The sequence below is a fragment of the Apis florea genome, unplaced genomic scaffold (assembly GCF_048593485.1).
Source record: "Apis florea isolate Af1SG1 unplaced genomic scaffold, ASM4859348v1 contig_3170_pilon, whole genome shotgun sequence".
NCBI lineage: Eukaryota > Metazoa > Arthropoda > Insecta > Hymenoptera > Apidae > Apis > Apis florea.
The window spans coordinates 6205234-6220776 of record NW_028256714.1 but is presented as its reverse complement, the minus strand read 5'-3'; the positions used below and the strand labels follow the sequence as shown (position 1 = coordinate 6220776).

The window sequence follows — 15543 nt, the reverse complement described above, 5'->3', positions numbered from 1 at the left end:
AAAAAAGAATGTTATTTTTAAAAGCGATTTCAAGTATTTTAATTTTTTTCTAATCGATCGAACTAATCGATCCAATAATAATAATCAATCAAAGAATGGCGAAGAGGAAAAAAGAGGATTGTCATCCAGGCTGCAGGTTCGTCTGTTAAAAAGTAAACTACGTGGGCATGAAAATTAATAATTTAGAAAATAATCTTTGCGGGAAAGATGCTAATCCAGATGATTCTTTTGTTTCGAGCAGGTCGATCTAAGGCACATGGATGAGAAATCGGGAAGCAACGTGGTGGATGTCGGAGTCGATCTCTCCGAATTCTACATGTCGGTAGAATGGGATATTTTAGAAGTACCTGCAGTACGGTGAGCATGCTATCACTCATAGATAAAAATATATATTTCTAACTGTTCCCCGATATTTCTTACTTACTTTCAATTATTCCAAGATTTTAATTTAACACGAAATAAAAATAACATTCGCTTACTTCCATTCGAAACTTTATTTCAAATTGATCGAATTTTTAAATATTAATTTGAAATCAGCCACAAGAAGATTCGTCTAATTTCAATGAAAATTTTTAATGAAATTTCGTGTACAAAATAAAATAATATACTTTTGTTATTCGCTGTATAGAAGGAAAGAAGATAATTCTATGGTAAAGAAAAGAATGCTGAAATTTTTACGAAAACAGTTTGGCGTTTATTAAATGTCCTTCATCACGGTCGGCATTCAATTAAACGTGTCTGAACCCAAGGAAAATTCAGTGTCTGATGTTTTTGCGAATTTTTTTCTTCCTTTCTGAAAGGATGACGTGACATTCAGTCGAATAGGTTTTCGTTAGATATTTAAACGACTTGTCGCGTAAGTGGAATATCGTTGCTATGGTCAGACGCTTCTAAATTGCAGCCGGAATTTCAATCGATCGAGTGAATGGACGAGGGAATGGACATCTTGCATGTCGTTTGACAGAATTTGTGCTGTAAAAAATCGCCGCCTGTTGGAGAAGAAGCATCGATGAAAAATTTTTTCAATATAAAACTCGTCCGTCTACTTTTTTTTTTCCTGCGAAAACAAATGAAACAATATTTTCTTTTAAAACACGTCGCGTATTTGATTTGATTTTCCTCGATTCGATCGATGAGTAAAATTAATAAATAGTTAATAACAAGATATAAAATAATTTCGATTCAAATACTTTGATTTACTCGAAATAAAAATGAAAAAATTTTTATTCTCTCTTTCGTATCTAAATACTTTTCGTAAATTTATAAACTTATTTAGAATTTTAATATCGTGAATTGGAAAAATTTTCGTGATTTGATATTTCTAATTCGTCGAATTAATTTGTAAATTTCCCATTTCTTTTTCTTTTTCCGCAGAAACGAAAAATTTTACACCTGCTGCGACGAGCCGTACCTGGATATTACATTTAATATAACAATGCGAAGAAAAACACTTTTCTACACCGTGAACATAATTATTCCGTGTATGGGAATTTCCTTTCTTACGGTACTGACGTTTTATCTACCTAGCGACAGCGGGGAAAAGGTAAGTGTGATACTTTCACGAAAATTTAATGTCGAACGAGCTCAAATCGAGACGAGAGGACACGAATTTCATTTTTATCGATTTTCATTTTAACATTTCTCTCGTGTTTCTTATTGTGATTCATGGCGGAATTTCTATTCTCGTTTCTTCCATATTTTGTGGCAAATATATATTACGTAAATGAATACGTCGAATACGTTCAAAAAGTATTAAATTCAATAATATACCTGTAGAAAGTGTTTAATAATCGTTATGCAGAAGTGAGAAAGTTGAAAAGTTTGTCGTCTAACGATAAATATTCCGTTAAATCCTTTTGCGCGTGCATGTGAAAAAAGTATTAAAATGGAGAGCACGAACGAGAATGAAAAATAAGTGAAGAAACAACTGGGTTGTTTGAACAGTTGAGAATAAGGTGAAAAATGTAGGAATAAAGAGGGGGGAAAGAATTCTCATTACTGAGATATGTATTTCGAGGAAAATTTTTGAAAATTTTCGTGGGAAGAAAAAATTGATCGAAAAAAGGAAGAAAAGAAATGAAATTTAAATAATAGTTGAAAATAACGTATAAAGAATGTATATAACGAAGAGAAAAGAATTCTCATTATTGTAAATGTTGAAAGGGAATTTTTTGATATTTTCATTGAAAGGAGGAATGAAAAGGTTAAATATAGGGTGTCCAATTATTTGCAATCGAACGAAAGATGATTCCTGGCGAAGAAATAAATCTCAAAGAAAGAATAGAAATTCCACCTCGATACTTTGCTTTCCAATTGGAGTTAAAAGCGATATTCACGAAAGTCGAAGATATATTCGATTTTTGAATTTTTAAACTTTTTCGAAAATTAATTCTCAAATGAGAAAAATTTATTTACACATCTTTTGCCTATTTCGTTGGATAATTGATTGGTTAATCAAAAGTTAGCCAATTTTTATTGAAAATTCAAATTTTTACTCGAATAAAAATGAAAAAATTCTATTCTTTCTTTTATATCTTCGATTATCTATCGCTCACTGTAGAAACGCTGTACACGAAATCTAAATACTTTTCGTGAATTTATAAATCTATTTAGAATTTTAATCTCGATCACCCCACAATTTTTCATCTTCCATCGAATGGAGAATTGCTATTTCCCCCAATTCGAGGCTTGAAATTGACAGGCGGAAAGTTTTCATCAAAAACAATCGTTCGCAATGGTGAATATTTCAATCTCGAAAACAATAAGGAAGGATTGTGCATTAAAGGATCGATCGTTAATTAAAACACAAATATTCGAAGATATAGCCGACCTCTATGCCTACTTAATATTAATTAAAACCATTAATGATCGTCGTTCACGATATAATTACGATAGAAACCCGTCGATCATTCGAACTAATTACGAGAGAAATTCGTAGGAATATCCCATTATTCGAATAATCTATCAGAGACGCGTTCATCAATCCATCACGAAGTAAAAAATGAACAATTTTCAAATATGAATGTTTATTAGATAAAAGAATATATAATATAATAAGAGAAATATATTGGAAAGAATAAATTATATTTCGAGAATAATTTAAATATATACTTGTATTCGAATAATGGATGTTTCATTTCTAACTATTTTATTTAATTTAACGTTTGTAAGTAAATTTTAAAAGGAATTGATATCGATATACTCTCAATTCGAATCTGTTTACCAAAGATATCAGCGTGATGTTTCCATTCCATATTCTTGTTTATCACACAATATTTGATGTATCACTTGATGTATGATCTTGAGATTCGATTCTTTTCAATTCTTATTCGTTGTATTTATTGAAGCGAATAGAAAACTTCGAATAATTAACTCTTAATAGTACAGAATTATTTGAAAATTATTGTTATAAGAATTTCCTATTCCTTGACGATTGCCTTTATAACCATTTCCAAAAAAAAAAAAAAAAAAAAATGATAAAAGATGAAAAAGAATTATATTCGGTTTTTCTTTGGGAAGCAGAAGATTCGTCATCGAATCATGCACAGCCATTTTGCATCCCGTTACATCCTCCGCCATTTTACAACTGTTTCTTGCGCTTGCAAAGCGAAAATCAATATCCGGAAGCCTTTCAATCTTTGGTACAAAAGTCTCGAATGAAACATCCGATATCACCAAGACGCGTGTCTAAATGTATCGTGAGGTTAGGTTAGGTTAGGTTAGGTTTGACGCGACGAAACAATTATCACGGCGTATTCAACGGCGAATGAACGAAACGACAGTAATTGCTTGTTTCCTAAGTTTTTTTTCGCGTTCTCTGCGGGAGAGTGAACCAGTGCAACGAATATAAATCCCTCGATGGAGAAACTTTGAATTTATGGCGGTCGTTAATCATCCCGCTAAAAGTTTCACTGGCAGAACTGCATTTTCGTGGAATGCAAGTTTTATTGAACCGAATCCTGTCCTGCTGTGGATCTGCATGTGTTTCGAATAGATCCGTAATACCATTTTCTGTGGTAGCTTTTGTTTTAATTTTTTTTTTTCAAACGTTGACAGACGATCTCTCCCTAAAATAATTCGATTTTTATGAAACGAACGTTTTAAAAACGGTTCCTCCTTTTTATACAGGCTATTGATTGACGTTTCGTGAAAAATTTCGATTGCATTACGACGAAGTGAGACAGCTCTCTCAATTCGTTCGAAGGAATTATTACTGACAAAGTGTTTCTCTCGAGCATCTGTCTTTTGTGTACAATGAAATAAAAGTTTCAATAAGCATCTTAATTTTCAAATTTTTCAAAGAATTGAAGAGAGATTCCGTGAGAATCTCATCAGTTTGTATATTTAAGAACAACCTGGTTGGACCTTTTTATCCGTAATTTTGTAATTCCAATTATTATATCTCGCACATATCTCGTTTCTCTCTTCATCTCGCTTTATCCAAGGAAAGTTTGGATCGCTTGTGTGACTCGATAAATAAGCCTGATCGATTAAAAATTCTTCTGCGTCAACTTTTACATTTATTTTGAATCCTCGAAGAGTATCCTCACGAATGTATTAATACTCTATAAACCCGGTTCAATTACTTTCGCTATTAGTGGAACGATCAAAGACTTTCTGGTTACAGATAATATGATTTCAAAGAGGTTCAAAGTGATGCCAGCGACATGAATGTGCAAATTCTCTCTTTGAGTAAGCATACGGGAACATCGCTTTTTTTTTCCTTTTTTTTCCTTTTTTTTTTTTTTTTTTTACTCTTAACTTTAGACTACAACGACGATGAAACTGAACTCTGAAACAAATACTGAAATTTCTCTGGGGCTTGGGTAATGAAATAATAACGATTTCCATTAAATAAAAATGTGCATCGTGTATTTATATATAAAGATAATTTTTGCCTATGAATATCCATTGTCCTACCACGAATGTTGCACACACGTGCAAGCATATAAAATATTTATTTCCCTCCATAATCATAAGGGAAATTTAAACCAGTAAACAACGATTCATAGCTTTCTAAGTAGGATTTAAATGATATTACATGATATATAATTGACACGAAACTGTCCGAACACATTTTTTATTATTTCAATGGAATATCAATAAATCGTTACTTTCTTATCCAATGCAAAATTCCAAAATTTTAGGTCACAAAGTTACTCCAAAACTTGAACTTAAGAATTGGCCTTCCAAGGCCAAAATCGTTTTATTTCTTTTAACGAAAAAATTCGATCAAAACCGTCGACCCGAGCAAACGCCGTGTGTTTATTTAACAACGCAACGCTCTGGTTTCGGCATCGAAACCACCGCGTGAACACACAGAACGAGTAGAAAAATATCGAGCGAAAAATCGTCAGATGCCAGTCACGCGGCCGGCAGACAGTTGGGTCACCAAGAGGAGGTCGTGGAGGAGGAGCGGCCCGAGGGCAAAAAGTCGGTAAAGGAAAAAGACGGATGGGGAGCGGAGGGGCAATGCAATTAATTCCTTTATCCCGAGGAACGGTCGTGCTTACCTATACTTAACGTCCGTAAAGCGGACGTGTGTGAAATATGCGCCGAATTAGTTCCCCTCCACGCGGCTGTCGGCCTCGTTATTTTCCCTTATCTGTAGGTAGGAGGGCCGGTAGTTACTTTCGGCTCGAGACTATTTTTCATTTCCACTCCTCTCTCTCTCTCTCTGTTCCCCCTCACCTTCGACCTCTTCTCGCCTCATCCATCCAAGGATTTCGTTTCTCCTTTTCGCTTTCTTCTCTTTCTCCTGTTCGTGGAAAATCGTTGCCCCCAAGGCGAGCCTCTCTTTGTGCCAGGCCTTCCAATAGGCGACAGAATAAATATAGAGGAGGAAGGGAGGAGGGGGAACGTGGTTCCGTCATTGATGCTCTTTTTCATCTTCGCCCTTCGACAGACTCTTATCTCCGGATCTGGATTCTTGGAAGGAAAAACCGCGTGGTTTATCGACGTGCTCGGCGAAAGGAACGCTTTGCGGAACGCTCCTTTCCACCCCACCCTCTTGTATGAAGGAACACGCGTCACCCCTGCCTCTCTCGTGTCTCTTCTTTCTTCTTCCTTTCTTTTCTTTTTTTCTTCTTCTTCGTTTCTCGTGAAATCAATCCGCTGTCGCGGTTATTTGTTGATTTTTCGAGGAAATATCGAAGGAACTTTTTCTTCTGATTTAAAGAGGAGGAATGTTTTGTTGTTGAAATTTTCGTTTAGAATTTTAAAGATTTGTTCCATCGTTGGATTGCAATAGCTCTGATGTGTCATGTTTTATAAAAGTTAAAAGAAGTTAAATAATTTTCAATTGGAAAATTTGTAGCAAGTGTGTTCCGTTTTTCGTGAAAATGTGCAGATATTTCTGATTTCTTCAGTGCTTCCAAGAATTAAAATTTCTATGCTGCATATTTTCATATTACATCGAATACAATTCATTTTGCGATTATAATTGATAAAAATTTCGATTTAAAAAAATAAAATAAAGTTATTCCATCAAAATAATGCCAATATTATTTATACATTATATTCTGAGATAGTTTTATCAAATAGTTTTTATTATTTGTTTCGTTCTTTACAAAATACATTTTGAACAGGAATCTAAAACAAATCTTTATAAAAGATTCGAAAGATCACACTTTTGTATTATTCCTCTTTTTACTACTCTATCCTCCTTGATAAATTCTCAATAAATTTCTCAACTCCAAGCACGTGATATTTTTGACACTTTTTGGAACACTTTTAAAACAGAATTGTTTGTATCTTATTCTCGTTCAAGAGTTTTATGCTCCACGAAACATATTGAAGTTTTAAAAGGATTAAATGAAAGGAAGGACAAATACAGAACACGATTTATACACCTTCAATTGAAAAAATTTTATCATGTTCACATCGATTAGTAGTTATCGATGAAATTATCATAAGATAAAATGAATAATATATTTCGTCAAATAATATCGTTTATAAGATGAGTATCGTCTTTTTAAAGAGTTAAAGAAAATTTCTAAGACTTCAAAAATGATGTTCATCATTGAATTGTAAGTAGATTGATCGATGCCACAGTATTGGTACAAGAAATTATTATTATCGTCGAATTTTTGTTCTAATTTTGATAAGAAATCTTTTTCTCTACTGATATAATAATATTATAAATAATGTGAATAATATAAATAGTTATATATCCTTTATGCTTAAAGAGTTGTACGATTATTATATATATTTTATAAATTTTATTATTTAATTAAATATTCGAAAAATATCTATTTTTTATTGAATGTAAATAGAGAAGTTATTTTATTAAAAGTATATTTAAAAGTTAAATCGATGTTAAAAATAAAATAAATTTTATCTGTAATGTACATTGCACGAAAATAATACTAATACATTTACATACTTACATACTTACAACAGATGCATATAAAAAGAAATTATACAAAAGAAGGAAAAAAAAAAACAATATACGTCTTTTCAAATAAAATTCTGAATGTTGAGGACTTGACAGAGTTTTATTAAGCAGATGAACAACGCCATCTTTACCCCAATTCTGAAACACAACTTTCCTTTATCTACATCGCAGTAGTAATAAAACTGTTCTTTGAATATTTGTTGGCTTCCTCGGTTTGGGGATAAAAAGAAGTAAAACGTGTGAAAATATCGTGTAAAAGCAAGAGAAAGGGCGGTAAGAAAATCGTGTAAATAAATAAATAAATCGTGTAACGCTGAATAAAACGCGTAAAAAGAAGAAAAACGTGTGAGAGTGAAAAAAAACGAATAAAACGTGTTTAAAAAAAATCTATGTGAAAGAGAATCATCGTGTAAAGGAAGCGCATTATAAAAAGAATCGCAGATACATTTTGCAAAAATAACCACGCTAAACGAATACTAAAAAGCTACTACATTTGTGCGTATTAAATAATATTTTTCTATATTAATAATCGACAACTTTTGATGTACTTATAAACAAATTTCTTCATTTATATGTTTATATATGTGTTGCAAAGAAATTCACTCATAATGAATAATAAAAATTTATTTATTTTAAAAAAAATTGATTGCAGCTTGCAATCAGGATTGATTTGACAGTTTTTGAATATTATAAGAATTTAAAGTTTTGGATTCTTTCGTTGTGTAGTAATAGTCTTTAAATATGAGAAATTATTATATACAAATTGTAGAATCGTAAAAATTTTCAATGCATCTCAAAGTAATTTCATGAAAGATTGTAACGCAAAATGAAACTAAACGAGGTTTATGAAATTTTACACTTCATGTGTAAGATTTGTGAAATACGTAAGTAGAGAAGAAAATGATTCCTTAGTTTAGCATCTTTTCAATAATGATTGGTGAATATAGAGGAAATAAAGAGGAGGAATTGAAGATCGGGGTAAATGATTAGATATTGAAATGAAGTTTCTTTCCAGTGTAAGAAACTGGCATCTCGAAGTGACGTATAAAAGTGGAAAAAGAGGAAATGATGGTGGAAATAAGTTTAGTAGGATAAAGAGTTAAAGTAAACTTTTCAAAGATTTCAATTTTAATTTATGCTCATTTGAATCAATTTTGCTATTTTTTTATACATTTGCATTATTTTTAACTTTACAGTTATTGCAAACATGGTATTTATTTAATAAGAAATAATAAATTTTTTTAAAGAATACATTCATGAAATTGTTATATAATATATAATGAAAAGTGGATTTTAATTTATTAAAATATTCCATTTATTAACAGTAATACATTAACAATATTTGTAGTAGTATATAAATTCATTAAATTTGTGCAAATTTAATAATAAAATTCAAAAATGATATAAACAAATTTATCAACAAGTAGATGCATATAATTCATAGCAAAGATATTTACATGAATAAACTTCATAATTTGTCTTCTAAAAACGAAAAATTCACTGATCCACTAACATATTAAAACACATTGCAATCATTAAATTGTGCACAGTATTTTTTCATTATGTATTCAATTAGTGTAAGTAATTTAACATTTACATCTACACATGTGTATGTGTATGAAATTTGTTTCAATTTATTATACACTCCTTGAATTATTTTTTATTACGTCTCAATTAACTGCATCGTTTTCTTTTTACAACAATTAAATGCAAAATACTCTCTCAAAGTGTATCAATTTAGAAGATTTAATGTACAGCGTTTGATGCTAAAGTTTCATGAAACTAACTTTTGTTTGAATAGCCGTCGAGCTCAAAGGATTACTGATGAACTATCAGTGATGATTAAAGAACAGATTTTCTCGTAGCCAGCCAACGATCAATGGGCTTATCTATTTCTCGCGCGCAAAATTCTTTCGTTAAAATTCTCACGTTATTCGAAAATTCTTTGAAATTACATAAAATTATATTACGCGTAGAGAATAATTTCGTAAATATTTCAAAAAATTCATCTTCTCACATTCAACAAAAATAATTTATAATTTATCCTTGATAAAATAAATCGTTAAACATAATTATTTATTTTATTTTTATCCAAAGTATCAAGTTCATCTTCTAATAATCTCTATATTTCTTCATATTTAAACGAAATATCGTCCCAAATTATCTTAAAAATAATTATTTTCCCTTATCTTAATAATTTATTTCTATTCCTAAAAATACAATCCACTTTCCAATAATTTTCTATCTACGTCATTGATTATTCTAATGAATATAACGTATAAATGATAAAATAAAAGGCGGTTGTTGATAGAAATAAGATTGGAAATAGACGTGGAGAAGATTGGGAGTGATGGTGGATTTTTTCTGAAAAAAAAAAAAAAAAAAAAAAAAAGATGGAGGATCGAACGCGTAGCTATTTGGCCCTTCGAGGCATGTCAATCAATTCGAGAGAATCGATAAGCAATATCGCGGTCCGGTGATTGACCCATAGTCAGGCACGGTCGTCGAAATTGCATGCACCATACTTACCTTCGTTTTTATGGCGATACTCCTGATGCAAAGGATACAATATCATGGCTTCATGGTTCACTGTTAATAACCTCTGCTTCTCCCTTATTCTGCTCTTTTGAGTAGTACAGATAAATATTCCTGCGTTACAACAAGAAGGAAAATAAATTCTGATTTTATTACAGCGATGATTTTTATCGATTTCAAGCTGATAGAATACTAAAAAATTAAAGATTTCAAAATTCTGTTCTATCCTACGTAAGTTGTACGTAAATGGATAGAGAAAGAGAGAGAAAGAGAGAGAGAAAAAGTATTGAAACTCTGAGCATTGATTCTCCATCCCTTCAAAGTGATATTCCATTGAAGCGAGACAGCATTTGCATTCGTGTTCGGGGAGGTTTAAATATAACCGAGCTTATATTGAATAAATAAATAAATAAATAAATTTCATCAGATTGATAAAGTAAATTTTCTATTACACGATATATGATAATATTAAATATAGGAATTTATGTAATTAATAATAATCCAGTTAAATGGGAAGCTAATAATAAGAAAAGTATCGTGGATATTAATTAAAATTATTATTTTATTTTATTTATTCGAGAAAGCACGGTTCTATCGTTATGCTGAGGCGAGGAATATCGAAAGAGGGAAGAAAATCGTTATCAATCCTCCTCGTTACGACGTTCAGCTGCTAAACATGCCCTCGAAATGAGATTGTCTGATCGAAGTGTGAGGGAGACTTTACACGTAGACCTTATATTCGTGCAAAATGATGGTCGTACAGGAACTCGTGATGTAACCTTTGGAAGTATAGTTACGAGTCGTGATGACAAGAATACTTGTACGTAACGAGTAGATTGTGGATTTTTATGGTGCTAAAATGGTGTTTAAGAATTCAATCAGTATGCACATGTTTGTGAAATAACGATTAAAAAGTTTTCAACGTTTTTTTGTGATAAACAATAAAATGGTACTTTTTTTTAAAAAGTAATAATTTCAATAATTTTTAAATTTTGCACTACAATTGAACGAATGAATTAGTTGTAACTTTTTATTATAGAAAATGTATTTATTATACAATTGATAAGATAATATAAATAATATGGATTCAATATTATCAATATATATAAATAACTTATGATAGGCAAAAATATAAAATATATATATTTGCATAAAAATCTGCAATCTAATAACGACAGCCTTTCAGTTAGGAAAGTGGAATGGAAAATGAACTTTGTAATTTATGGTTGCATAACAGAAGTTTCAAAAGTATTCGTCAGATGTCCTCTTCATTCATCTTTCAGGAGATTATTTTATATTGGATATTGGTTTCTTCGGCCATTTTGCTTTGGTTATACCTGGAAATAAATTTCCTCCCTGTCATTATTTTAAATCAAAATGAATTTATTTTCTTATCGACAAAACTTCAACTTATTTTTTTATAATTACAAAACACAATATAACAATCGTGTTAAAAATAATATTTAAACAAATTTATATGAAACAATTTATATATGAAACGACAACTTGATAAAACTATTCTTCATTTTCTCCGTTCCATTTCTCTGAGAGACTCTGTTTCGTGTGTTAGATAATATATTTACTGTATTTGCAGGAAATTAAACATACATATGGTGGTTCATTAAGACGTAGAGATGAAATTAAGTTATTTGCTATTAATTATATTTGCATAATATATTATATTTAATCGTTTTGTCTAATCAATATTTCGTTAGTGAAATAATATAATAAAACTTCAATCGCTCATTTAGATGTTAAAAACAAATTTAGAACAAGAAAAGAAAGTCGTAAGAAATTAAAATTTGTGAAAAATGTTGTTATTTATTATATGATTGTGCAGAATATAATTATTAAAAAATAAATTCTGATCATTATTATATACTTGATATTTGTATAAAATTAAAACTGATTTATTAATACATAGTTTCTTATTTTTTTTTTTTATATATTATTTCATATTATTATCCAAATTTCTATCGTATTTTGTTTTACCTTAAAAAAAAAAATTCATAAATTTCTTAATTCATAAATGAAATTTTCTACAGTTATTCGATCAATTTTTAATCATAATTTTAAAACTTGCAAAAAAATAATCAAAAACCAGAAAAAAATCTTACTATTCTCCCCTTGATTAAAAATTTATTCTTAATAATTTATAGGAAATAATAATATTATACAAAATAATAAAATAATTCTCAAAGTCATCCCGCACTCGGTGTCCCGATTCCATAAATTTCTACCTGGAAAAGGTAGAATCTCGATCGATGGCCACACCCCAGAAAAGATTTCGAATGTGCAGTCAGGCGTCGAATCGTTTGGCATTTCGTTGAGCAGACGAGTCAAATGTCACGGCATTTTACCAGGCCATCGTCTTCCAAGTGTCTCCCCATCCTGTTCGAACTCGCCTATCGCAAATTACGATCGTAATTCACGCTAATCGCCGTTGATTAAACGTGGCGCAAGAAGCGCGACACTGGCGCCACCTCGATAGTTGGTCTTAACAACCGCTCGATTAACAAAAGCCCGAATCGGCCGGATTCTATCGCCGTCACCGCCAATTCTAACCTATTAACGTTTCAACATTTCATGGATTCCATTTCGTTACCGCTACACCGTGTAGCCATTACATCCGCGATAACGTCGTGGCTGCGGTTAGCGCTTGGTTTCATTTTGTATTCGTAGAGCGTGGCCTGACCTAACCTAGGAATAGAACAGGAATAGGAATTTCGGTGGACGGATAATTGAGTTCGTTCATTAAAGCTGATAGAGGAATGTCGTTACATTGATTAATCAGTTAACCGTTGGAATCGGCCACTGATAAGTTTAATGACTTGTATGAGACCGTGTTAATATACCCGCGTATATGCCAATTGTGGAGTTTCGGCTTGGCTACGCTGTATGCCTTTGATTAATTTGATTGATTCAATTGTTATTGAATCGATTATTGTTGTTATCGAAAAGCGTAAGACAAATATGGGAAAATGCAATGTGGATTGATGATAAATCATTTCAGAAGCTGATCGATACTTTCTTGAGAATCTTATCAACATTGACTTTGTATTTGTCTTTAGTTATATCATCGATGGTAATTTCAACGATACGTTATACTTTTTTTGTATAATGAGGATAACAATAAAATGTAGGACAAGTAAAATAATTGAAATAATTATCTAACTCATTTATTCAAATCATTGGATCAAAACTTTTTCTTTTGTTATATTTCAAAAATAATAAAAAGAGTTATTTTAATTGATAAAGTTAAATATAATTTTACTTCAATTTATTTTAACTTATTTTTATACATAAATTTTATTATTAATTATCAAACAAAAATTACAAATAAATATCTGTTCCATACACTAGGTCTTGTATATTAAATACACGTCGATTCTTAAATTTCCAAATTTTTTCCCATTTTAACTCGGTTTCCTGTATGCATAAACACGTTGAACGTTCTTTTTAAAGCTTGAAATCTTCAACGAGAACTACTCTGCAAACTCGCGATAGTAAATACAAGCTGTCGGAATACCTTTGTCAAGTGTAAACCGAATATGTATGTTTTGCGACATCTGTTACATTATGGCCAAGTCGAAACTTGTGCAAAATGTAATCTTTTGTATAAACTATATCATTGACTGTTCAGACGATTTCATAAGAATCTTTCTCTGAATGTTTTTAATCATCCTAAAACTAATGTTAATGTATGAAAATGATAGCATTCTTAAATAAATGAGGAATAAGTAAAATTTATACGAACAACAAATTTTTCTTTTCAAGAAGAAAAAAGAGATAATGATGAGGAAAATACTTGATAAATTCTCTTCCATAAAATTTATTTTCTCATAATTTCGTTTCTATTATAAAAAAAAAAAAAAAAAAAAAAACGATCTTATTGATTATCTCATATATTCATAATTTAAAAATTATTTTACCGTTTAAATTAACAAGCCAGTTAAATAATTACTTCGATAATGACTTGATTGATTTGCCAATTGAAAATTCCAAGGATGAAGATATTCTTGAACTATTATATAAGCCATTTTGTTTAATACGACTTGATTGCTTGATCTAGGAATAATCCTTTAAGATTTGTACAAATTATATTCTGAACTATGAAAATATTACTTGTACATTTAAAATATATTTAAATAAAAGAAAGAGTTGACGCGATCTTTACAAATCTCGTACATGTATCGTTAAAAAATTCAAACGTCAAATTGTGTGTAAGTAGTTTCTGACTTACCATTTAATTTATAAAATTCATTATTTGCGTGTCTGTTACGATATTAATCCTCGTGAGTTCTGATTAACTGGTAATAGAGCGAAATAGACACGCGAAGGCTCCACCAATCGTTCCGCAATATCGTGCCACACCTATGTGCAAAATGCACTGTCAGTTAACGACCATTTCTGTTGATGATCACGTAGCATTTAACGGCGATTCCGACCATAACACGTAGCCACGTGTATAATCCTTGAATATGAGAATATATAGATATTGGTAATTTTCAGGTTAATTTAGTTCCGTTCACTCTTCGCATTGCTTCACGTTCCTCGTGTGTATATCATTCGTTTATAAATAAAAGGGCGGGAAGTTTAATAAGACGGAAGAGAATGTCCGCTTTAAAAATAACACGTGAAGTTAAATTTAATGGATATCCCCTTTCATTCGCATTGATGAAATTTGTAGATTTTTCTTTTTCTTCGTTGTGAGATATAGAATTACTTATCGTGAAAATTGAGAGAATGATTTATTTTGCATTTTTACCATTCAAAATTTCTTCATAAATGACAATTATCTATTTTGAAAATGGTAAGATGCTCATTTCTCTGATTAAGTTAAGAAGTAAAACTGTTGTATATAAAAGAGAAAATTAATTTAATAAATAAAATCTGACCTAATTTAGATATATTAATGATAAGAATAAATTAATAATTTTATATTAACGATAAATAAATATTAAAATTTAGATTATTTCATTTCTTATTCTTGTTTACGATAGAAAAACAATCTAAAACATAAATTGTACAATGAATTTATTCTAATAAATAAATATCTTGTTAATTCTTTCATTCAAAATATATTCCATGTCTGACGAATTGCATACTCGAACTACTTTCAAATAAAATTTCTTCTCATACCTTTATTTTCATAACAGAATTAATTACAGTAACGATACGAAAAATAAAACACACTTTCACAAAACAAAATTATATAACCATCGATCTTTCTCATTTCATCGATCGCTCAAGAAATAAAAGAGGAATATCTCTTCGCAACAAGATTCAGCTATCGTCAAATTCAATTCTTCCCGTTTATTACTTTGCTACATAACAAAGATTGAAACGTCTTCTTTCCTTTGCTAAACGCTTCAATTATTCCGTGACGTCGAATAAGGAGCGCATCTTGCCGATAAATCGAATTACAACACCGCCCCGCAAATGTGTCATACGTTCAAGTTTAGCAGAATCGTGGTGGTGGTGGTGTTCTCTTTATTCCCGATATTAGACAAGATCCAATTTACCGTGAGTTCGGAAGGTGTGTCAACTATCAATATAGAACAATATTGACCCAATTGTAACCCGGTGGAGACGTTCTGTGTGCTAACGTA

General features: G+C 30.7%; 1 protein-coding gene across 1 annotated transcript in view; it reads left to right on the top strand.

Annotated features, from left to right (window-relative positions):
- Positions 1-15543, top strand: part of nAChRalpha4 (nicotinic acetylcholine receptor alpha4) — a 226556-nt gene that overhangs the window by 167530 nt on the left and 43483 nt on the right. The window contains exons 6-7 of the mRNA XM_003692945.4: positions 242-357; positions 1375-1543. Coding sequence (XP_003692993.1) covers positions 242-357; positions 1375-1543 — 285 coding nt within the window. The remainder of the gene's footprint in view (positions 1-241; positions 358-1374; positions 1544-15543) is intronic.